This window comes from Otolemur garnettii, unplaced genomic scaffold, assembly GCF_000181295.1.
Source record: "Otolemur garnettii isolate 467f Iridium unplaced genomic scaffold, OtoGar3 scaffold00245, whole genome shotgun sequence".
Lineage (NCBI taxonomy): Eukaryota > Metazoa > Chordata > Mammalia > Primates > Galagidae > Otolemur > Otolemur garnettii.
In genome coordinates this window covers 1,526,169-1,550,908 of record NW_003852640.1, presented here as the reverse complement: position 1 = coordinate 1,550,908, position 24,740 = coordinate 1,526,169, and the positions used below count along the sequence as shown (strand labels likewise).

The following is a 24,740-nucleotide window of genomic DNA, read 5'->3' as shown; positions in this document are numbered from 1 at the left end:
CATGGCATTAGAGCTCACAGTAACCTCCAGCTCTTGGGCTTAGGCAATTCTCTTGCCTCAGCCTCCCGAGTAGCTGTGACTACAGGCGCCCGCCACAACTCCCAGCTATTTTCTTGTTGCAGTTTGGCTGGGGCTGGGTTTGAACCTGCCACCCTCGGTATATGGGGTCGGCCCTCTGCTCACTGAGCCACAGGTGCCGCCCAGGCTGTAGATTTTTTTAAAAGATACTTTCCTGGAAGATGAAAGACCAGAGTAATGCCAAGCAAATGTACCAACAGACTATAACCATAAGAATAAGCTCAAGCAAGATCAGAATAACTGGTCATTCACACTTAAGAATGGTTAGGAATGCTGTTTCATTGTTACTTTAAGCCAAGAGACTGGCCAGGTGCAGTGGCTCTCACCTGTAATCCTAGCACTCTGCGAGGCTGAGGCAAGTAGATTGCTTGAGCTCACAAGTTTGAGACCAGCCTGAGCAAAAGTGAGACCCCCGTCTACTAAAAAAATGGAAAAAAAAATAGAAAAACTGAGGCACCCCCTGCAGCACTCCACTGTGGTACTCTACTACCTGAACATTCACGTTTTATTTATCCAGTCTACTGTTAAAGGGCATTTATTAATGTTTTAATTTAATTAATTTTTATTAAATCATAAACACATAGGTCACCTATACATTAATGCATTTATGGGGTATAATGTGCTGATTTCATATTTGTTCCCAGCTTGGGTGCCTATGACTAAATCTGCTTCTATCCTTTTGTCCTTCTTGGGCAAGCAGTAAGATCGGGCTTGCTGGACCAAGGGTAAGTGTATATTTAGCCCTAGGAGAATCTGAGTTCATAGCATTTTTAACCATTTGCTCCATGTCAGCAAATACAGTTGTTCCTAGTCTCATTTCCCCTGTTGATAGCATATTTACCTAATTTTTTTCTGAGATTCAGTAACTCTATCTGTAGTTTGTAATTTGTGTATCTTCTTTTTTTTTTTTTTAGAGATAGGAATTGCCTTGTGGCCCAGGCTGGAGTGCAGTGGCATCATCATAGCTCACTCAAATACCCGGCTCACGTGATCCTCCTGCCTCAGCCTCCCACCTGTGCCTGGACTACAGGTGTGAGCCACTGAACCTGGCCTTGTTTTAGGCTTTTATTCAGATAGTTTGTGACTATCTGTATAGACTGTATCAACCCAGAGAGAACTGGCTCAAAGAAGTTAAGTTATCCTGTGTGAGAGGGAGTAGCTGATTCAGGTTACAGCTTCACGTCATGGAGGGGTATCTATGCAGGAGAATGGACTTGGGAGGCTACACTAAGCAGGCTGGAATCCTGGGCAAGTAAAGCTGGCAGCTGCTCCTTGGTGAATTCAGACACCACTGGCACACAGGTCCTGGTGAGGGGATCAGCCTCAGGGGCAGGAATCCTAGCCTCTCTCTGGGGCGCTCCATTCTCCACACCCCCACCTGGAGAAGAAAAGTACCAACTTCGCTGGGAACGCCTGGGTTTAATTTGTGGGTGTGTAATCCTTCATGTGTGTCCTCCTCTGTACAGTGAGGGATGGCCCATCCCCCTGTCCTGAGAGGATAGACTCTGACATGATATGGGCCAGGCACACACTGGTCCCTGGGGCGGGGGGGTGGGGGTGGTGCAGCTGAGATGCCATAGGCCGGGCACACACCTGTGGGCAGCTGATGTCCTGGAGGCTTCTGCAGGCCGTGGTACAGGTAGGGCTGACAGCCCCAGGGCCCCGAAGTTGTGCAGTTACTGCCACACAGGTTCACGGGAGGGGCTAGGCCTGCTGCCTGAGTCCCACGGGGCAGCAGCACCCCAGCCTGTCAGCCAGGTGGGGGCTACCTTAGTAGCCACTGAGTCCAGGGGGATACAATGTCCAAGGCACTGTGTCCCCTGAGGTGACTAGGGGCTTACATGGGGAGGTGGAGGAGCGCTGGAGAGCAGTAAGCAGATGTCAGAGAGGCAGCTAAGCAAGAGGTCCAGCCACTGAGGCAGGAGGACTGTGCAGAAGTTGCTGAGAGCTGTGGAATGCTTGGGTGGGATGGCAACTGAGATGTGGCCGCTGGGTTTAGTGCCATGGCAGCACCTGTGGCCTTGCTGAGAGGAGGCAGGTGACCTGTGAGCAGATGTGGGATCATCCTGTCCCATGGGCCCATCCTGAGACCACGTGGAAAATGACCTCTCTTTCCAGGCTGAGACACTAATGAGGTGTGAGTGCTCAGGGGACAGTGCTGGGGGTGAGCAAGGCCTCAACCCACAAAGCAGATGTCAAGGATGGCTTTACACAATGACACAATTAACACCTCTGCAAAATATCTCAGCCTACAAAATCTCCAATATTGTTTTTTGGTTTTGGGTTTTTTTTTTTTTTTTTTTTTTTTGGAGACAGAGTCTCATTTTGTTGCCCTCAGCAGAGTGCCGCGGCCTCACAGGTCACAGCAACCTCAAACTCTTGGGCTTAAGCTATTCTCTTGCCTCAGCCTTCCAAGTAGCTGGAACTACACGCACCCACCACAATGCCCAGCTATTTTTTGTTGTAGCCGTCATTGTTGTTTGGCAGGTCAGGCTGGATTCAAACCTGTCAGCTCAGGTGTATTTGGCCAGCACCTTAGCCGCTTGCGCCATAGGCGCTGAGCCCAAAGATTGTTTTAATAGTGAAAAACCCACAGAAGTTTCAATGGAGACAGCGCCGTTAGAATTCAAAGTCTTCGCCAGCCATGTTGAACGCCCAGGCAAACTTCTCCCTCTGGGTTTTGTTGTAGATCTTCTCTATGGGCACCCCGAACCTCTTACACCTGAGGAGAGGATAGCATCAGCCTGCAGGCCAGCAGCTCACCCCCTCAAAGACCCAGGTGCTCAGAAGAGAGCAGAGGCTAAAGGTGCGACCCCAGCTGGCTCCTCCAGGAACCCCAGGGTATTGGGGAGGCATCAGAGACTGTAGCTGGTACCTAGGTGTCGGCTGAGTGGGGCCCTTGGGGTGCAGACCTGGCTACTCTCAACTCCAGGTGGGGGGTGAGCACTATGTCCTAGGCTGTGGGTCCTGCCCCAGCCTCACCTTCTCCATCCCAAAGCTTAGGGAAGGGAGGAGAGATGAACAGGACTCAGCCCTGTCATGAGAAGGACATGTGCTGAGTACTGAGGCCACACGGGACACGGGGTTCCGGCGAGACTGTACTGCGGCCCCTATTGGGCTATGGGTGAGAACCATAATGGCAGCCACGCACCAGGCGATGCTGATTCTGGGGTCCAGGTAGTTGAGCTTGGACGTTCCCAAGGCCACCTGCTTGTTCTCCTCCCTGGCCGTGGCCTGTGCACTCAGCCTTGCCAGCTGCTCCTGCAGCTTCTCCAGAGACCGCCTCTTCTTTTCTAGAACACTGGCAAAACAAGACAAGGCCTCTGGTCCCCACACCATGGTGGGAGGGCAAAGGGCAAGCCCCTGGGAGACTCGCACCCGCCCTGCCCCCGCTGCCACCCCCTGGGATGCCACCCTGCCCCCACCTCCAGTCATCACTGCAGGACATGAGGACAGCAATAGGGATCCAGGGTCAGAACTGGGGAAGCAGCCCACCCCCGACCCTGCCCCAGGAGCCAGATCAGGCACTGCCTGAGCCAGAGGCTCTTGGTGGCAGGGGAGGTGACCCACCCAGGCCTGGCATCACACACAGAAAGGCACAAGGTCCAAAAACGTTCTGGAAATGACAAAGGCTGATAACCACATGGAACAAGGGCCAAAGGACGTGAAAATAAACAAATGCTTGTTGGCATCTAGGAAGACCCCTCCTTCTACCTTCTTAAAGAAAAGCAAATTTAAAGAGGCAGAGGTCCTTGTCTCATCTGTATCTCACCCAGCCACAGCCATGACATCACCAATGTACATGACCTTCACCCCAATCCTTCTTCCAGGAATTTTGCTACAAATATACTTGAGCATGTGTGCAAAGACACATGCGCATGAGGAAATGCTGCCAGGAAAGGGGTCTGAAACAGAGGCCGTGGGAAGTGACACCCTCCAAAGGTATAAGGGTGTCAGCTACATTCCCAGGCACAGACAGAAGACAGTGGCCAAGGCTGAGCTGCCTGTCCCTGCCAACCACTGGGACAGGGAAAGAGAGGAGCGTGGGCCTGTAGGTGCAGCGAAGCATTTCTGGAGGACATGCAAGATACTTCACGGTGGCTACCTCAGGGGAACTGGAGATCAGGGTGGGGACAGCCTTATTTTCCACTGAATACCCTTTATCTAAATTGCTTGACACCTTTCTCACTCTCTCACCACTGTTAAAAACATCCCTCTGAGGCTCATGGCCGATAGCTCAGCAGCTAGGCCGCCAGATAGACAGACCCGAGCTGGCAGGTTCAACCCCAGCCTGGGCCTGCCAAATAACACTGACAACTACAACCTAATAGCCAGGCATTGTGGAGGGCGCCTGTAGTCCCAGCTACTTGGGAGACTGAGGCAAGAGAATCGCTTAAGCTCAAGAGTTTAAGGTTGCTGTGAGCTGTGATGCCACAGCACTCTACCCAGGGTGACATAGTGAGACTGTCTCAAAAAAAAAAAAACAAAAACAAAAAATCCCTCTGCACCTCAGTACATGTATCAGGAAGAGAGAATTTTACCCACAGCAATCAGGAGAGAAAGAAGGAGCATCTCAGGAATGCTATGAACAATTAACTACACACCAGTAAATTAAAGGGCCTAGTGTCCTGAAATGGGTGAGTTCCTAGAAAGACACAAACTACTGAACTACAAAACTGACTCAAGAAGAAATAGCGGCCTAGCACAGCGGCCATGCCTGTGAGGTCTCCCAGCACTCTGGGAGGCCGAGGCAGGTGGATTGCTTGAGCTCAGGAGCTTGAGACCAGCCTGAGCAAGAGCAAGACCCTGTCTCTAAAAACAATTTTAAAAACTAGCAGTGGGTGATAGAGAGTCCTGTAGTCTCAGCTACTCAGGAGGCTAAGGCAGGAGGGTTGCTGGAGTCCAGGAGCTTGAGGTTGCTGTGAGCCATGACACCCCTGCACTCCAAGCCCAGGCAAAAGAGTGAGAACTTGCCTCAAAAAAATAAAATACTGGCTCGGCGCCTATAGCTCAACTGGCTAAGGCGCCAGCCACGTACACCTAAGGTGGCGGGTTTGAATCCCCAGCCCGGGCCCACCAAACAACAATGACGGCTGCAACCAAAAAATAGCCGGGCGTTGTGGCGGGCACCTGTGGTCCCAGCTACTTGGGAGGCGGAGGCAGGAGACTTGCTTGAGCCCAGGAGTTGGAGGTTGCTGTGAGCTGTAATGCCACGGCACTCTACCCAGGGGGACAGCTTGAGGCTCTGTCTCAAAAAAAAAAAATAAAATACTTAAGAATAAATTCAACCCCAAATGGGCAAAATTTTACTATAAAAACTACAAAACTTTGTTCCAAGAAATTAAAGACAACCTAAGTTATAGAAAGATTGTTTACAGACTCAGCATCATAAATATGGCAATGTGATCATAGACTCAGTGCAATCACCATCAGAATCCCAGCTGGCTTCTTTGCAGAAATTAACAAACTGATCCTAAAATTCATCTGGAATTTCAAAGGATCCCAAGTAGCCAAAACAAATTTTTTTTGAGATAGAGTCTGACTCTGTTGCCCCAGGCTGGAGTGCAGTGGCGTCAGTCTAGCTCACAGTAGCCAAACTCTCCTAGACTAAAGCCATCCTCCCACCTCAGCTTCTGGAGTAGCTGGGAGGACAGACACTTGCAATGATACCTATTTTTAGTAGAGATGGGGTCTCAGTTTACTCCAGCTAGTCTAAAACTCCTGAGCTCAGGCAATCCACCCACCTCAGCCTCTCAGGGTGCTAGGATTATAGGCATGAGCCACTGTGCCCAGCCCCAAAACAATCTTTAAAGAGAAAAATAAAATCGGAGAGCTCACACTTCCTGAGACATCTGGTCAGCCACATGCTGAGAATGATGTCAGATCATTCCCTCCAACCACACACAAAAATTAACTCAAGGCTCAGCAAGAATCAACTCAATAGCTCAGTGAGTAGGGTGCTGGCCATGTACACCAAGGCTGATGAGTTCGAGCCTGGCCCAGGCCTGCTAAAACAGCAATGACAATTACAACAATAACAACAAAAAGTAGCTGGGCATTGTGGCAAGTGCCTGTAGTCCCACCTACTTGGGATGCTGAGGCAAGAGAATCGCTTAAGCCCAAGAGTTTGAGGTTGTTGTGAGCAGTGAAACCACAGCACTCTACTGAGGGCAACATAGTGAGACTATGTCTCAAAAAAAAAAAAAATTAACTAAAAATGAAATATAAGAGCCAAAACAATAAACCTCTCAGAAGGGAACTTAGAATCTATCTCCATGACCTTGGGTTAGGCAAAGCCTTCTTAGATAGACATAACAACAAAAGAACTGACAAAAAATCTTGACTAATCGAAATTTTAAAAATGTGTGCTTCAAAGGACACCACCAAGAAACTAAGGACAACCAAAAGAATGGGAAAAAATATTTGCAAATCATATATTCGATAAGGGACTTGTATCCAGAATAAGGAGTGCTCACAGCTCAACAATAAAGACAGACAACCCAGCCAAAAACTGACAAAGGGCAGGAGCAGGTGTTTCTCCAAAGACATGCAGATGGCCAATAAGCACCCAGAATGGTGCAAAACATCATTAGTCCTCAACCATCAGGGAGATGCAAGCCACAAGCTCGATGAGATGCCCTTTACCGGTCAGGCTGAAGGGCAGGACGACGAGGGTGGGTGGGGCGATGAGGGTGGGTGGGGCGACGAGGGTGGGTGGGGCGATGAGGGTGGGTGGGGCGATGGTGTGGGCGGAGCGTAGGGATCAGACTGAGCCTAGAGTCACCAAGTGACCCAGCATTCCTTCCCTGAAGATACCAAAGGGAAACACAGGCACACTCATGTGGATAGTGGCACGACTCAGTGCGGCCAAAAGGTGCAAACAACCAGAGTATCCACGGAGGGATGACAGGGTACACAAGCATGGGCCATCGGTACAATGAAAAGGAATGAACTTCTGAGAGATGCTGGACGTTAAGTGAGCCTGGAAGCCTCCTACTGTGCGAGAGAAGCCAGACACAAAAGGCCAATACCAGCACCCACTTCTATGAAAGGCCCTGAGCAGATGAGTAAGAGACAAGGAAGTGGGTCAATGAGGCTCAGCACTTGTAGCCCAGTGGTTAGGGCACTGGCCACATACACCAGGGCTGGTGGTTCAAACCCAGCCTGGACCAGCTAAATAACAATAACAACTGCAACAAAAAAATAGCCAGGCTTTGTGGTGGGTGCCTATAGTCCCAGCTACTTGGGAGGCTGAGGCAAGAGAATCATTTCAGCCCAGAAGTTTGAGGTTGCTGTGAGCTGTGACACCACGGCAGCTCGTGAGCCCTGTGCCATGCTGCCCTCCATCGTTGCAGGGGTGTCTCCTTACCTGGCTCCCCATCTCACAATTTTCCACAAGTTCTATAGTTAATATTTTCATAAATTGCAATGGAATAATCAAAAAAGTAAACAAAATTGGCCAAAGGAAAGCTGAAGTCCAAGGCTAACCATACAGGCTTGGACAGGCTAGCCCCCAGGAGACACATGATTAAGAGCTACCACACTCACCTCCTGGACTTGCCATCCCCTTTGATTTCCGAGTCAGCCTTCGCCCTCCTCAGCTCCACCATGGCCTCAGCCACCTGCTCCTTCTTTACCTTGATCTGCAAAGGAAGGAAGCTCAGTCAAGGCTGCTTCTGTCCCCACCCCCCACATGGTGAAGCCAAGAGGCCTCTAGACCCCAAAGGTACAGCCTGCTCTAGCCACAGATAATAGGTCCAGCGCCCTGAGGGCCCCCCGCTCTGCTGACATCCTTCCTGGACTAGAACACAGGGGCCATGTCCCTCCAGGAGACTCCACCGCCTGCCAGGGACCTGGCCCGAGGCAGCCTGCCTCACCTCCCACCAGCCTCCAGGGAGCACCTCTGTCTCTAAAGAATCCTCCTCACCCACCTACGGGTTTGTCTGGACTCATGGGAGTATAGGGGGTTGGGGGTGGCGAGCTGGGCCAGGCAGGAGCTGTGCGGGGCTCTGCTGTGAGCCACACACCTTTGTTTGCAGATTCTGCATCGACTTCTCAAAGGTCTTAGGAGCTGCTCGCTGATGGTTGCAGAGAATGGCCACGGCACGGTTGGCACGGTTGTAAGATAAGATCTTTGCTGCTACACTATCTTCAGCTGAGCAAAGACGTGACAGCTGTCACACACACTCTCTCTGAGCCCGCCTTTCTCAGTGTGTCACAAGTTGGAGCCCCTTCCACTGGCACAGGACCTTTCTAGGAGGGTGGCTGAGGTGGAGGCCCTATCCAAGGTAGCCCCCCAGGCCAGGGACCAGCCCAGTCCAATCACAGTAGCACTGTCTCAGGGCAGGGAAAGTGCCCAGGAGCCAAACAATGTCCTCAGGGCATCCCCATGCTCCCCCAGCCATCTGTGCCCAGCAGTCTGGTCACGAGTCCTGGTGATAATACACAGGGCCCTGACCAGGAAACCATGTTTCACATGACACCTGGTTTCACGTAACACTGTCCCTTAAGGGACCATCATTTCCATTTTCCAAACAGGAAACTGAAGCTCAGAGAACTTACCCCCTGCCCCATCACCTGTCCAGGGGCCCCTCATCTCCACACTCCTCCAGCCCCCGCCAGTCACAGACAGGCAGTCACACCCCACCCCACCTTCAGTTTCTCTCCTAGGCCAGACCTTGCCCCACATCCCCAGGCTCTCCTGCCTCCTGCAGATGGATTCTCTGCTGGGGACTCCCCCACCTGGAGCCAGCAAGCTCCCCCACATCCCCACAGCCCAGTCCTGTGCTCTGGAACCTGCCCTGATGTGATCTCAGCTCCCTGACAGCGTCCCCAGGGCAGCAGTAGTACACAGTCGCGCACGCGCACACACACACTCACACACACACACACACACGAAACCTGGTTGTCTGCCCATCCAGGGCTGCCAGCATGCATTAAGGACCCGGACCAGCCCTCCTGGAGGAAGCTCCTGTTCAACAGTCGGGTGGGCAGAGGGGAGACCACACCCAGGCTGGGATCAGAGGGCCCAAAGCTGAAAGGGGCTGGGGAACAGGCCCAGAGGCCCAAGGCAGGGGGGAGCTGAGTAGTGGGACAGCAGGGGCAGAAGTTGCTGCAAAGTATGAGGCTGCTGGACCCTGAGGAGCAGGGTTGAGGGCTGCCCTGCTGGGAGCACACCTGAAGACACTGGTCCTATAGGCCACCACATCCACAGCCGAGCCCTGTTCTGCTCGGGCAGGGCCTGAGCCCCTGATACAAGCAGCACCTCCCTCACCCAACCCCGCACATTCCCCAGAGCAGGGTCCTGCCCCTCCATCAGCAAGTGGTTCGTACCAGCAGCCCTGCGGGTGCCGAGACATGCTCCCCAGCACCTGGCACGCTGCCTGGGGCACTCACCACGTGTCAGTGCCCGCAGCTGCCCCTGAAGAGTGATGGAGGCATTGTAGGTCCGGAACACCTTGGCCGTCAGCCCGTCCATCAGGTCCTGAAGATGTCTGTTGAGGCTGGCCGTCTGTGTGGTGGGAGGAAATGGGTCCCTGTAAGCTCAGTTTCACTGAGAACATCACTTTGGTTCCCTTCCTTCCCAGCCTCCCACAAGACAATGGAGAGGAGTTAGCTGGAAAGTCAAAGCCAGCTGGGCCTTGCTGTGAACAAGCTGAGCGGACTCGGCACTCCTGCCCTCTCTGGGCCCTGCCACCACCACTGCCAGTGGGAATGCACACAGGCTCACAGTCAGTCCGTCAAAGAGCTTGTCTTCAGGCTCCTTGTGGTCCATGAACAGCTGCAGGTTCTCATATACCTGAAACAGGAAGAACGTTAGTCCTAGAGAACTGTGCAGAAACGGCATGCAAGACAGAAGGCAAGAGAAGCTTCTGGCTCGGTGCCTGTGGCTCAAGTGGCTAAGGCGCCAGCCACATACACCTAAGGTGGCGGGTTCGAATCCAGCCCGGACCCGCCAAAACAACAATTACAGCTGCAACCAAAAAATGGCCAGGTGTTGTGGCGGGTACCTGTGGTCCCAGCTCCTTGGGAGGCTGAGGCAGGAGACTCGCTTGAGCCCAGGAGTTAGAGGTTGCTGTGAGCCGTGATGCCACAGCACTCTACCCAGGGGGACAGCTTGAGGCTCTGTCTCAAAAAAAAAAAAGAGAGAGAGAGAAGCTTCTGAGGACAAGAAGAATTAAATTAGGACCTGAGGAGGTGTCTGCACAATTGCAGCCTGGAAGCTGCAGTCAGCATTCCCTGAGGAAGGTGCTCTAAGCACTCCAGCTCTACCTGCCTGGCGGCCAGCAGCATCTTTACTTCACTCACCCTGGCTGCCCGTGCAGTCGCTCACCACTAAGGCACTCACTACCCATATGTTTGGGAGGCAGAATGTGGCTCCTGCCACCCTGCAAACCCACCGACATGAGCCTTTCACCAGGTCACCACAAGTCCCAGGCCCCCATCACAGACCCACCATGGGAGGCCCTGCACCCTCACTTTGATTCCCCACCTGCCAATGGCATTAGGCCCAGTGAGCCCAGTCCTGCAGACTCCCACAGGGAATGACAACTACAACCAAAAAATAGCTGGGCGTTGTGGAGGGTGCCTGTCATCCTAGCTACTTTGGAGGCTGAGGCAAGAGAATTGCTTAAGCCCAGGAGTTGGAGATTGCTGTGAGCTGTGACACCACAGCACTCTACAAGGGTGACATGGTGAGACTCTGTCTCAAAAAATATAGGAAAAAAAAAATGTCTGCCGTTTTAAACCACTCCGTATGTGGCACCTTGTGAGGGCATCCCCAGGAACTTGCCTGCCAGGTGAGTCAGAGATGCTGGGGGGGTCCTGGTTCAGCCCCCTCCTTGTCTGGGTTAACACCCAGCATCTACCATAGCCAGGCACCCTGAAGAGCCACAGGGTGCACCACAGGCCTTGCCCTGCAGACTTGGCAAATAGGCCCTAAGGCCAGGTAGAGCCCCCACCTCCCGTGAGAACACCCAGCAGGTCCTCACCGGCCCCTCCACCGGCACTCGGTTGTAGTAGCGGATTGCGTCCTTCCCCAGGAAGTCAAACTCCACAACGTACTTGTGGCCATCGGCCTCCGGGTGCAGCCGGACATGTCGCACACGGAGGGAACAGCAGCCTGCAGTGTCGGCCACCTCGCCTTCCTCCTTCCTGCTCCCTGCTCTCAGTGCCAGCTGGTGGGGGGAAGCCAGGACACATGCACACACCCAGCACAACACCTGTGTGCACACACATACACATCCCACACAGCCCAGCGCCACCCCTAACCTGTCCAGCCAGGAGAACCTCGGCAGACGAACAGCGCTGAGAAAGGCATGGGCAAACCAGCGAACCTTGTCGATGAGGTAAAGGGCCACGGCCCTCTGTCGGGTCCTCATTCCTCCTGATCTCCAGTCTGCCTGGTATTGGGAGCGGATCTCAGCCACAACCCCTTTCAAGCGTCGAGCTGTCTCATACTTTTGCCAATCTTTTTCTCCCTAAATACAGAAAATAAATATTAAAGAAACTCTTCATATTTCTGTTAAGTAACAGAGAATCTGTGACTCCTCTCCCCCACCTCACAAATCTATGCTCTGTGCTTGTGGGACCAGAGGCTAGGGACGCCAAGCCTACTTCACGTGAAATCTGCCGTGCATGTGAATGCACAAACATTCCTGGTTTCAAGATGCATGATCGCTAGGCACAGCGAGATCTCAACACTGGTGGGTTGCTCCTGGCCAGTCTAGAGGCTGCAGGATGCCGGGCCTCTCCAGCCCCCCCTCCCCCCCCCCGCAGAGGCCCAGCACTGCATCCTGCAGGGAAAACACCTTAAAGCCTCATCCTCACCCTTAGCTTTGAATTTGGGTTCAGCGTGATGTACTTGATGGAGCTCTGGACGTTCTCTGTCCATGAGGCCAGCCACGTGACAGTATTATCAGTGCGCACCTCTTTCCACTGGTGACCTGTCGGTGGCTCAGGAATCTTTGAGTCTCTGTGGCAAAACAGAGACCCAAACCTAACTTCAAGACTTTGTTCTCTGAAACACAAGAAAGGGGGTGTCTCCGGACCACTGTCCCACATGGCCACATGGCAGGGGCAGGGCTCCTGATGGAGACTGGCCTCAGGAGTGGCGTGCTGGGCAGCCTGGACCACTGCAGCCACCCAGCCCGCCTTCTGCACACACACAGAAAGACCAGGAAGCTGGTCACCCAGCCAGGTGTCCACTCTGTAACTCAGATCAACAGGTCACAGTGCTGCCTGGGGTTGCTCTGGTGCGGCTGCTCCTGGACGCTCTGGTCACACAGGCCTGAAGTAACATGGCACCACCCAGGACTGAGCATTCCCCTCTCCCACTGCACTACTGGGATAACATGGGATGTGAGAAAACATGCAGGAGAACTTTCTTGGTGGGGAAAATCTCCGCCCCGGAAAGTGAGTAGGATGTCTGGTCACAGCCTCCCTACATGGATAGCCCGGGCCCCACCTGTGCTGAGCACTGCTCCCAGATCACATAGGACTAGCACTTGGGGTTGCCAGCCCCACACTTTTTGCTGTGCTTCACTCTCTCAGGAGAGTGAAGGAACAAAGACAGCCTCACCCAGGCGGCCGAAATGCACCCTAGCTGGCCACACCTGCTGCAGTTGATGACCACATCCTCCGGCAGGACCCTCTTCTTCACCATCCCCATCTTGGGGTGGTCACCACGGCCCCGGAACAACCCAGGTGGCTCTGTCTTGAAATTGCCAATCTTTTCTCGGTGACCATCTAAAATACAGTAGCCAAACTCTTGCTGAAGTTTCTCTGCTGCTTCCTTTAGCTTCTGAGTTCAAGAACAGTACATGGATGTTATGGGGAAGAGAAAAGCACAAAGGTCAGTCCCCGGTAGCCAGATTCAGCCCTGCCTTTGCTAACATGGCCACACTCCTCAGGGCTTCAGTGCCCTCTGAGTCTAGGGGGCAACACAGCCAGCACTGCCCTGCACAGCCTCAGCTGCACCAGACACTCAAGGTAAAGCCAGGCAGAGGTGGGTGGGAGGAAGGCTAAGAGGGGCTCCGAGTACGCCTGTGTTCCTCTGTAACCACTGACTGAGGAGGGATGACCCTTCCCTAGGAGGGCCCAGAGGTCAGCACCAGGGACCACAGCACATAGCCTGTGATACTTGGAGCAGGACGGCAGCTCCCTGCCCAAGTCCTTGGCCCATGGGCCTCCCAGGCTGCCATCACTGACCGTGAATTATTTGCCCACCATCCCCAACAGTGTACTTTCTTTTTTCTTTTTTTTTTGGAGACAGTCTCACTATGTCACCCTTGGTAGAGTGCCGTAGCATCACCGCTCACAGCAACCTCCAACTCTTGGGCTTAAGTGATTCTCTTGCCTCAACCTCCCAAGTAGCTGGGATTATAGGCACCTGCCACAATGCCCAACTGTTTTTTGGTTGCAATTGTCATTGTTGCTTAGCAGGCCAGGCCGAGCTCAAACCTGCCAGCTTCAGTGTATGTGGCTGGTGCTAAGCTATGAGCTATAGTGCCAAGCCCAGTGCACTTATTTTTAACGTGCTGTGGGTGGGCCGACCGACATGTTAAACATGCTGAGAGGCACATCAACTCAATAGCGCCCAAGAACCGCGTGATACCATGTCACTAGATTGTGACCACACCTTCCCAGGACGCTCATGAGAAAGAACCTGGCAAGGGGAGGTCCTGTGAGAAGAGGCTTCTGTAAGGGGAGGGGACTTCTCTCAGGACTGGGCCAGGCTGGCCTTATCCCAGGCCATTCTCACACACCCGCCACTGTGGTCATTATGCCCAGGGCAGCTGACCTGCTTCTCCTCCCTGGGCAGAGCCTTCCGGGCTACAGCTTTGTCCGCAAAGTATCTGTGGATCTCAGTGAAGTCACACTTGTCCAGGCTTGTGATGACTTTCCTCTCTTCTGTTGTCATTTCCTGCACAAATTGGAGAGACTGCTCACGGCTGGCAGAGCACTGACATGCCCCTATGTCATGCACCCTCCACCGCGGGCTACCCACGGGGACAACAGAACACCTGCAGGAGGGGGCAGGCTCGAGGCAGAGTGCCAAGGCCCCCACTGACCAAAGCCAATGGGGCCCTGATGGGCAGGTGCAGAAGTGAGCTGGGGCCCTGACCTGGGAACAGCCCCCTCCCAAGTGCCACGTGGAGAGTGGATGCACTGAGGATTGATGTGTGTTGCTTAAAGAGCAGTATGGTCACCCCCAGCACAGCCCAGCAGAGTCGCAGGCCATGTGTGGCAATCCCCTGAACTCTGCTCTCAGAGAAATGACAGATCCCTGGACACCCCAACCACCACTCTCAAAGTGGGTGCTAGAGTCCACAGCCCTCTCCAGTGAGGCCTCCAGGTCCTAGCCACCCTCCAAGTACAACAGACCAATCATAAGCAACATAGGCCCCTGCCTGTCTCCCACCAGCAGGCCCTGGGTCCATGACTGTAGGGTTGGGGGAGTGTCTAAGGGCACTCTCTGAAAGTATTTCAATAATAAAATGAGGCTCGGTGCCTGTGGCTCAAGTGGCTAAGTTGCCAGCCACATACACCTCAGCTGGCAGGTTCGAATCCAGCCTGGACCCGCCAGACAACAATGAGGGCTGCAACTAAAAAATAGCCAGGTGTTGTGGCGGGCGCCTGTAATCCCAGCTACTAGAGAAGCAGAGGCAGGAGACTCACTTGAGCCCAGGAGTTGGAGGTTGCTGTGAGCTGTGATGCCACAGCAGTCTACCCAGGGTGACAGCTTGAGGCTCTGTCTCAAAAAAATTAATTAATTAAATGAAGAAACCTTTGATCCAATAATTCCACTTTTGAGATTCCACCCTAAATGGATTGTCCAATGTCAAATAATGACAATTACATTAGGGGCAATTTGGAGAAATGAGAATCCTGAAAGTGATAAATAAACTATGGTGGCTCGGCACCTATAGCTCAACCGGCTAAGGCGCCAGCCACGTACACCTAAGGTGGCGGGTTCGAATCCCCAGCCCGGACCCGCCAAAACAACAACGACGGCTGCAACCAAAAAAAAAAATGGCCGGGCGTTGTGGCGGGCGCCTGTGGTCCCAGCTACTTGGGAGGCAGAGGCAGGAGACTCGCTTGAGCCCAGGAGTTGGAGGTTGCTGTGAGCTGTAATGCCACGGCACTCTGCCCAGGGGAACAGCTTGAGGCTCTGTCTCAAAAAAAAAAAAAATAAAAAAAAAAATAAACTATGGTAAACTCATTCAGTCGAACGTAAGAAATTAATAAACCAAATTTCTCAGTCCACGTGTGTTTATCTAACAAAACACCCAGACAAGGTCCCTTATCAATAACAAAAATCCATCTCTTGGCCTGGGGCCTGCAGCACAATGGTTACAGCACCAGCCACATACACTGAGGCTGGAGGGGGTTAGAACCCAGCTGGGCCAGCTAAACAACAACAACTGCAACAAAAAATAGCCGGGTATTGTGGTGGGCACCTATAGTCCCAGCTACCTGGGAGGCTGAGGCAAGAGAATCGCTTCAGCCTAAGAATTGGAGATTGCTGTGAGCTGTGATGCCATAGCACTCTACTGAGGGCAACATGGTGAGACTCTGTCTCAAAAAAAAAAAAAAAAATCAACCTCTCATAGCTCTGCAGGCCACCAAGTCCCAGATCAAGGTCCCAGCATTTGGCGATATCTGGAAAGGGCTGCTATCTGCCTTAACAGTGTCTTTGTGTCTTCACCAGGTTGGGGGGGGCCTGGCTAGTTCATTCCAGCCCCTCAATGGGGGACTCTCTCCCCTGTCACAGTACCGCATTGTGGACTAAGTTTCAGTATGAATTTTGGAGACACAGTCAAACCATAGCAGAGTATGATGATTAACATGGCTAAGCCAGAGTCTTACCTGGGGTCAAAAAAAGCAAAAAAGTATGAATGGGCAACATGGAAAAATAAATATGACAGGGCGGCGCCTGTGGCTCAGTGGGTAGGGTGCTGGCCCCATATACCAAGGGTGGTGGGTTCTAACCCAGCCCAGGCCAAACTGCAACAAAAAAAATGGCCGAGCATTGTAGGGGCGCCTATAGTCCCAGCTACTTGGGAGGCTGAGGCAAGAGAATCGCCTAAGCCCAAGAGCTGGAGGTTGCTGTGAGCTCGGGCCACCACACTCTACTGAGGGTGGCAAAGTGAGACTCTGTCTCTAAAAAAATAAAACTAAAAAAAGTAAACATGATAAAACAGTGAGTGGGGGAAAAACACGATATGCACACTATGCCCAAACTAACATCCATGGAAAGCCAGGCCCTAGGAACGTGAGACACTGACTCCAGGGGAGGATGGCAGGATTACCGGTGACCAGTTTTCTCCTCTTCCCGCACCAAAAAACCTATACAGCCCTGTGGCCAAAATCCAGACTCAGAGCCACCGTCCCACAGCCTCTTAGGCACCATGAGACCTCGCCAACCAACCACCAAGCCCATCTCTCACTGAGGGACTGCAAAGGCAATCCCACCTCCTTCCCTGGGTGGTTCAGGCAGCGCAACAGCTGGGAAGGGTCGGGTCCCTCTGTGGTCCCTCCAGCCTCCATCAGGCCCATCACTCATGGCTTATGTCCCCCTACTGTGCACACTGCCTCCCGTCTCTGTTAATGCTGGCCCGACCAGAACAGCTGGACAATAAGCTCCCCTCACAAAGCCACAGCTGTGACCCAGCAATCTCTAAGTCCAGTGAAGGGTGACTCATGTGCCTATACCCTGACCCACGTGGGAATATTCCCCACATCTTTACACGTGAAAGCCAAAAAGTGGAAACAATCTAATGCCCATGATTAGGAACAAGGACAAATTGTACAATCAAACAACAGAAATACTATATCCAACAACGGCCAGGCAGCTGCTGCTGAAACAAACACCTGAGGCCCAACCTTGCAGGATTCACACCAAGAGACACCCTGGGCAGGTGCACGGGGTGTCACACGGATCTATGCACATAAAGCTAATCGAACCGTACCCAAAGAGCATTCCAGGCTCACGTGGAACTCAACTTTTAAAAATGGAAAGGAGGCTCGGCGCCTATAGCTCAACCGGCTAAGGCGCCAGCCACATACACCTAAGGTGGCGGGTTCGAATCCCCAGCCCAGGCCCACCAAACAACAATGACGGCTGCAACCAAAAAATAGCCGGGCGTTGTGGCGGGCGCCTGTGGTCCCAGCTACTTGGGAGGTGGGGGGAGGAGACTCACTTGAGCCCAGGAGTTGGAGGTTGCTGTGAGCTGTAATGCCATGGCACTCTACCCAGGGGGATAGCTTGAGGCTCTGTCTCAAAAAAATAAAAATAAATAAAAATAAAAATAAAAATGGAAAGGAAAAAATCCTTAACATGGCACTATTATCTTCAAAGAACTTCCCACATAACATCTGTCTTCCTAGGGGCTGGAAGACCACTGTGGCCTCCTCCCCCACCTTCTCCTGAGAGCCAGAGCCCATATAATGTCCTGGAGCAAGGTCACAGCAAGCCTGGCTTTGTGCTTTGCCTGGCCGGGCAGGAACCAGTCAGGGGCCATGGCAGCATCTGCAGTCCCAGCCATTCAGAGGCTGAGGTGGGAGGATCACCTGAGGCCTGGACCTCAAGGCTATAGCAGCCTATGATTGACTATGATTGCTCAACTGTGAGTGGCCACTGCCCTGCAACCTGGGCCACAGAGTGAAACCCATCTGTAGAAAATATAACACAAAGCAGTACCAGGCTGTACTGAGAAGACACAGGGCCACCTAGAGCATACACAGGCTGCCCAAGGGGAGTGGGAGTGGGCAGACAATGGCACCGTGGCCTACAGGGCCTGGCCAGCCTAGTCCATGGCACATACCTTTTGCCAATCGCTGAAGAAATTATTTTGGAAAACTTCCTTTGTTGTATATTCATGATCCAATATTTTTCCATAAAAAGTGGCAACCTCCTCAGCTGCCAGGCTCAATTTCAAAGGTTTTCCTGAAGACAGCAAAAGACACTGATTTAGGGAGCCAGCAGACACAGCTGTGATTCTATTATGCACTATTCTGTGCTAATAGCTGGAAGCCAGGTCTGCATCTTTTAAGTTCAGAAGCATGTTCTAAGTTATAGGTGATCAATGCAGGTGAAGGCCACGGGCACACAAGTAGGTCCTGGCAGCACTGCAGGCTTCAGCCAGAGGCATTCACACTGCCTCACATTTATTTTACCACATTATATAAAAATGCAACAACATGTACAATTTTAAAGCACGGCAATAATTTCTGCATAATTACAGAAGCAAAATAAAAATTAAGGCATCAGAGAAGAAAACCACCAATGTCTGTAGGGAACCTTTTGGAAATTTTCCTCTCTGCATGATCATTTCCTACCTTCATTGTACATCAGCACGATTTAAAGAGATGGGTGGGGACTGAGCAGGCAGAATGCTCATGGCAGGGCGAGAAGCCATGCACAGGAAACTTTTTCAAATGTATGCTTAAAAGCCATTCATGGCTCTGTGCTTGTAGCTCAAGCAGTTAGGGCACTAGCCACATACACCAGAGCTGGTGGGTTGGGATCCAGCCCAGAGCTGCCAAACAACAATGACAACTACAACCAAAAAATAAAATATCCAGGTGTTGTGCAGGCACCTATAGTCCCAGCTACTTGGGAGGCTGAGGCAAGAGACTCACTTAAACCCAAGAGTTGGAAGTTGCTGTGAGCTGTGACGCCACAGCACTCTACCCAAGGCAACAGCCTGAGACTCTGTCTCAAAAAAAAAAAAAGAAACACAAGCTGGGGTCAAGCAGCCATTCATGTGTGTGTGCTGAGTGCCACGTGTAAACTGCACACACACTGCTGAGGGCCGTGTGTAAACTGCACACAGTGCACACAGAGAACAGAGGGCTTGCCCAGGAGTCAGCCCTGCACACAGACCTGCACAGCCTCAGCCTCCCAAGAGCTGCCAAGCACAGCAGAACAGGGGGATGGCACAACCTCCCAGCAGAGTGCCACAGCAGCCTGGCACGCCCTGCTGTTTCTGGGGTGCCAGTAGAGCCCCATGCTGCTGCTGCCCTGTGTGCTTTCAATTTCAGGTGGAGGAGCAGCCTCCACATAGCCCCACAAGAGGGCAGTGCACCTTCTGTGTACCTGGTGCCAACACGGGAGCCCACCCAAGGATAGACGGGAAGCCACAGCCCAGGGCAGGTGGCTCCTCATGTCCTCACCATCATAGAGGAAACGAACTTCATCTGGAAGGGGCTCGTATGGAGGGGTGAAGTGCGGGCCCCTGTGCTCCAGCTGCGACCACTGCACCCTGCCTGTGCTCTTCTCATCCCACCTAAAAAGACACAAGACCAGAACCTGTCACTCCCACAGGTGTTGATGCCACGGGCCAGGCTCTGGCCTGAGGCTGTCCTGCTTCCCCTGCCCTGGCTCCTCTGAGTGGCTCCTGGCAGGGGAGCCAGATGGTACACTTAAAGAGCTGGGCAAGAGGCAGGTGGCCACCCTGCCAGGACTGTCAGCCAGGATTCAAACCTACCTGAGCTCAGACCCCCGTTCCAGGGCCCTGTTCACTGAACACCACCTCCCTACCTGAACTGGCCAGGTGTGCTGCTGCATCACAATTCAGGTGAGCTCAGCTGGTGGGAAAGGGGGAGGAATGCTCCTCTCCCAGGCTCTAGGGCAGTGGTTCTCAACCTTCCTAATGCCATGCCCTTTAATACAGTTCCTGTGGGTTGCGACCCACAGGTTTAAAACCGCTGCTCTAGGGTCTCTCCCCAGTCAGGCCCCTTCAGAACTAGCCTAGAATTCTCCAGAACATCTCGATAGGGTCCCATAGAACCTCTCCATATGACTGTTTCATTTCCTAAATTCAGGGCCTTGCTGTGCGCTGGAGAAAGAGCTCAGAGTCTAGAGGGGAGACAGGCAAGACATGGCACAAGTGGGGGCACGTGACTGCGGCCCCCAGAGAGTGCGGCTCGGAGCCCCACGGAGCTCTGGGGAAGGGCTCCTCAGTGGCTATGGGCACCACCAGTCAGGCACCAGCACAACACTCCCTTGTCCCAATCTGTCCCCAGATCTTCTGGCGGTAGGCCCCTCCTCCCCAGGGCATGCCCTCCCAGGCAAGCCTGGCCCTGGAGGCTAACTCTCCATGTGAATGCTCATCATCCACCCATCTGGGCCTCAGAGGTCTCCCAAGGGTCTGCCCTGAACCAGTGCTGCACTAGGTCTTGAGGACACGGCTGAACTCAGATACTGAGATGTGCCTGGCAGAAGAGAAAGTAGGATGGGGCTCAGCTGGCAGTGGTGTGGGCAGGGCTCTCTTCCCTTAAGGCTCAGCTCTGTCAACCGAACTCCAAGAAGAGCAAGGCCAGCACACAAGACAGCACTGCAATGGCATCAGTGACAGAGGCTTTGGTAGGAGGTCAGAGCCACCAGGTGAGAGGGGGTGGTAGGCACACACCCCCAGAGATGCGAGAAAATCAGTGGCCTGCCCAGACCCACATCAGGTTTACCAGAGCCAAGACCCCACATTCAACCAAAGTCCAGGCAGCGCCACACCCCACCTCTGGGCTGGTCACTTGGATGAGTGTTCTAAGATTAGCAGAATCTCTGAAGGGCTAAAGGGATTGTAGGCAGCCAGGCAGAGATTTCTGAAAGGGCTCTGGCTATCTCAGCAGAGGAAGGACCCAGCAGGGTCAGAAGGGAGGGGATGTGGGAGGAGCTGATAACCAGGGAGAAGAGGATGGGTTTAAGAACACCCTAGGGTGGAACCAAGAGGCTGAGGTGACTGAATGCTGCTGTGTGCAGAGGGTGAGGGATGGGAAGGGGCCACAGCAGTGGTGGCTTGGACACTGCCGGCCTTAGGCCTTGCTTTGCAGACACTCCGAGCTGCCCAAATCTGGAAACTTGGAGGGTGGGGGGAGGGAAGGAGGGCGTTTTTGTAGATTATGAGAACTGCCCCATCTCCTTTACTACTTCATGGTTTTAGGACCTTCAATAACCACCCCATCCCCACCCTATCTCATATATCTAAGGTGGAGCTGATAGCAGTGCTACTAAGAACCAAAACTAAGACAGTGTATATTTTTTTAAGCGGCTGGGTTTCTCTCACAGAGGTTAAAAAGCAGTGGTGCAATTACAACTCACTGCAGCGTCAAACTCCTGGGTTCAAGCAATCCTCCCACCTCTGTCTCCCAGGTAGCTGGGACTCCAGGTGTGTGCCACCACACCTGGCCAACTTCTCATTGAATCGAAGTAAGATGCATTCCAGTTTTAGATGTGAGAAAGTGTGTAAACACCTACTCCTTTGAACTGACTGACAAAACCCTGACTGCCAAGTTCTTCTCCAGGGCCTCCAGGGAGAAGCATACAATCATCCCCTCTTCACAGATGAGGGCAGTGAAGTTGAGGTTAAAGAACTGCTGACCCGGCTCAGCGCCTATAGCTCAACTGGCTAAGGCGCCAGCCACGTACACCTAAGGTGGCAGGTTCGAATCCCCAGCCCGGACCTGCCAAACAACAATGACAGCTGCAACCAAAAAATAGCCGAGCCTTGTGGCGGGCGCCTGTGGTCCCAGCTACTTGGGAGGCGGAGGCAGGAGACTTGCTTGAGCCCAGGAGTTGGAGGTTGCTGTGAGCTGTAATGCCACGGCACTCTACCCAGGGGGACAGCTTGAGGCTCTGTCTCAAAAAAAAAAAAAAAAAAGAACTGCTGACCCGTTCCACACCCATAGCACAGTGGTTATGATGCCAGCCACATACACTGAAGCTGGTGGGTTCGAATCCAGCCCAGGCCTGCTAAACAACAATGACAACTGCAAAAAAAATAGCTGGGTGTTGTGGCGAGTGCCTATAGTCCTACAACTTGGAGGCTGAGACGAGAGAACGGCTTAAGCCCAAGAGTTTGAGGTTGTTGTGAGCTGTGATGCCACAGCATGCTACCGAGGGCGACATAGTAAGACTATCTTAAAAAAAAAAAAAAAGAAAAGAACTTGCTGGCCAGCAGCACTGTAGAGATGGGTTTGTGCTCAAGTCCACCAAGGCAGGTAGCTGGTGGAGTGCTGCCCATTGTGGTGATGTCCCCCTTCCTTAGAGATCCTGGTATTAAGCGCAGCAACCAGAAGCAGGCAGTTTTCAGAGAGATTCTGCTCCAAATCTACTTATCTACACCCACCCAACTGCAATTCAACAGCTCTTTTTGGAAAGTATGTGTCTGTACAGCTATGAAGAGATGCAGGCTAGCAAAAGGGCCTGCAGGCCAGCCCGGCTCTACATGAGGCCAGACCTCTCTCGTTCCAGGATTCCCTCCCCTGCCCTGCTCTCTTGGGTCCTGAGCTCCAAGCGGCAAACCGGGCAATTCTGCTGTAGAGCCAGGGCAACTGCTGGGGCTCTTGACCGCAGATGAATGATGGCCAGCCTAGGAAGACACCACTCTATAAACAGTACCAGTCAGTAAACAGAACTGGACAATGGCACAGAGAGAGGACTGGGAGAGTAAGCCCACTTCCATGCAGGATCTTTCCAGGAGATGACCTGGGAAACTGAGGACGCAGACTCCAGCAGAGTGGGAGTCTCAGAGGCCCACACACAGCAACATAAGCTTTTCATAAAGTCCAAAACCAGACACTAGAGTTGAGGCCCAGGCACAGCCACAGAAGACATGAAGCTTACTGAACTAAAAAACAAAGCAGAAGGTAACCCAAATGGGGTTGGGGTACCTGGTGAGGTCAGGGCGGGCCTGCACACCCCGGGCAGCAAGTGTTCTAGGGATTCAGGTCATCAGGAACACAGCTACACCTCCGCTACCCAGACTGCCTTTTAGGAAATGTAAGGCCGTCCCACCGGGCCGGGCACCCGCTTCCTAGATCTAACCCAGCCCAGTACTCAGAGCCCGGCTCACCCAGCTGCGCAGTCTTTCTGCGTTCTGCGCCGGCGAGGGGCTCCCCGGGAGACCAGACGGCGGGGAGCGTTTCCGAGCAAAGTGCATGTTGCCCGGAGCCAGGGCCAGGCCAGCACCACGCGCATCTGCCAGCCTCGAGAATCTGACGACACCGGCGTGCTGGCCCCGCCCCAGGCCAAGCCCCGCCCCCGGTGTCACCCCGAGGGCCCCGCCCCAAGGCGAGGTACCGATGGGCCCGGAGCAGGATCAGGGGCCGCGCCGCTGGGCCCCAGCCCTGCTGAAGAACGTGCGCGGCAGGGCCACTTCCGGTCCTGCGGCAGCTGCGAGCTGGGGTCCGGGATCTAGATCCAAATCCTGTCCCCCTGGCCACTCGGCTCAGGGCTGCGTGCCCCGGACGCCCCACAGATCGCTCGACATCCTGGCGCTGCTCGCTCCACAGACCCTCTTGGAATCGCAGGGCAGCTGGCAGGTCCTTCCTTCGCCCGGTCGCGCACTGAGGCTCAGGGCAGCAGCAGCTACCAAGCCGCAGCACTTTCAGAAACCGACAGAGGCCCCTGCGATCCAGCCAGTGCAGCTCCCGGGAGATCCGCAGCACCAGCACTGCTACCAGCCCCTCACCCCCAGACCGCCACAGATCGTGCATTTTGCGGCCTCCTTCCCGGCACTCACGGTACCCGGGATGACTGCTGGCCCGGCCCGGTGTTCCCACTGAGCAGCGCCAAGCTGCAAAACCTCTAGAGCAGCGCTTGGCGGCAGCGCTGGGCAGGCAGCAGGCCAGCCAGCGCCACCATCCGTGGCTGTGCAGCCTCGGTCCGCTGTAAAACGAAGATGCCAGGACTTCGAGAAATAGGTGAGGTCACAGGCATCCTCCTCTCGCTTTGGCGCCTGGCGGGCTGCCGTGGACACAGGGAAGGAAGGAGCCTAGCTGCAGCCCTCAGCGACCCTCCCTGGGCACCAGCCAACTCAGTTTCCACCAGTCTCAAGGCTGCAAGCCACGAGCAGAGGCGAAGGGCTATCTTAGGACCAGCCGGCCTTGCAGGTGCCCTGACATTTCGGAATGAGCAGCTCAGAGGCTGATGGGACCTCCATAAAGGCCCACCTCACACAGATGCTGCTACCAGTTCCTTACAATCCTTTCTACACACCAAGAAGTAAATCCCAGGTGGCGCCAGTACCTCAGGCGTACACTGAGGCTGGCAGGTTCGAGCCCAGCCTGAGCCTCCTAAACAAAAACAACTGCAACCAAAAAATAGCCAGGCATTGTGGCAGGCTCCTGTAGTCCCAGCTATTCAGAAGGCTGAGGCAAGAGGATCACTTAAGCCCAAGAGTTTGAGGGTGCTGTGAGCTGTGATGCCATAGCACTCTACCTAGGGCAACATAGTGAGACTCTGTCTCAAAAAAAGAGTAAATCCCAGCACAGACACACCATTCATTCAACAGGGTCCTGAGCTCAATGTTCCAGCTTTAGCTAAAATCTATTGTGTCAGGACAACAACTGTAAGATCTCTCAATACATGCAGAGACAGCATCTGACAAAACCCAACACCCTTTCATGATAAACAGACAACAAAACAAAACAAAATACCCAGTGAAGAAACTAAGAATAGAACAGAACTTCCCCAACATAAAAGACAACATGCACAGAAGCCCACCACTAGCCTCATGCGCAGTGCTGGAGCAAAAGCTACATACAGCCTTCCCTCGAGATGGGGTCGGAGGCATCACCAGTGCTACTTGGCACTGAACTGGAGGCTCCAGCCAGAGCAAACAGGCAAGGAAATGAAATAAAAGGCGTCAGATCAGAAA

At 53.3% G+C, this 24,740-nt stretch overlaps 1 protein-coding gene across 2 annotated transcripts; it reads right to left on the bottom strand.

Moving 5' to 3' along the window:
* Positions 1 to 2,600: 2,600 nt before the first annotated feature.
* On the bottom strand, positions 2,601 to 23,059 carry TOP1MT (DNA topoisomerase I mitochondrial). 2 transcript variants are annotated; one of them, XM_012813124.2, is made up of 14 exons: positions 22,935 to 23,059; positions 19,258 to 19,370; positions 17,907 to 18,028; positions 13,880 to 14,002; positions 12,693 to 12,880; positions 11,908 to 12,052; positions 11,415 to 11,558; positions 11,070 to 11,255; positions 9,809 to 9,877; positions 9,475 to 9,589; positions 8,106 to 8,233; positions 7,627 to 7,721; positions 3,230 to 3,379; positions 2,601 to 2,800 (listed from the first exon to the last, which is right to left on the bottom strand). In XM_012813124.2, the coding sequence occupies exons 1-14, from the start codon at positions 23,057 to 23,059 to the stop codon at positions 2,698 to 2,700; spliced, it is 1,806 nt and encodes a 601-aa protein (XP_012668578.1). In that variant the 3' UTR covers positions 2,601 to 2,697. The 2 variants fall into 2 exon arrangements, with proteins under 2 accessions (XP_012668578.1, XP_012668579.1); XM_012813125.2 differs by lacking the exons at positions 19,258 to 19,370; positions 22,935 to 23,059 and having other exon boundaries at positions 12,693 to 12,877; positions 17,907 to 17,995.
* Between the last annotated feature and the right edge of the window lie 1,681 nt (positions 23,060 to 24,740).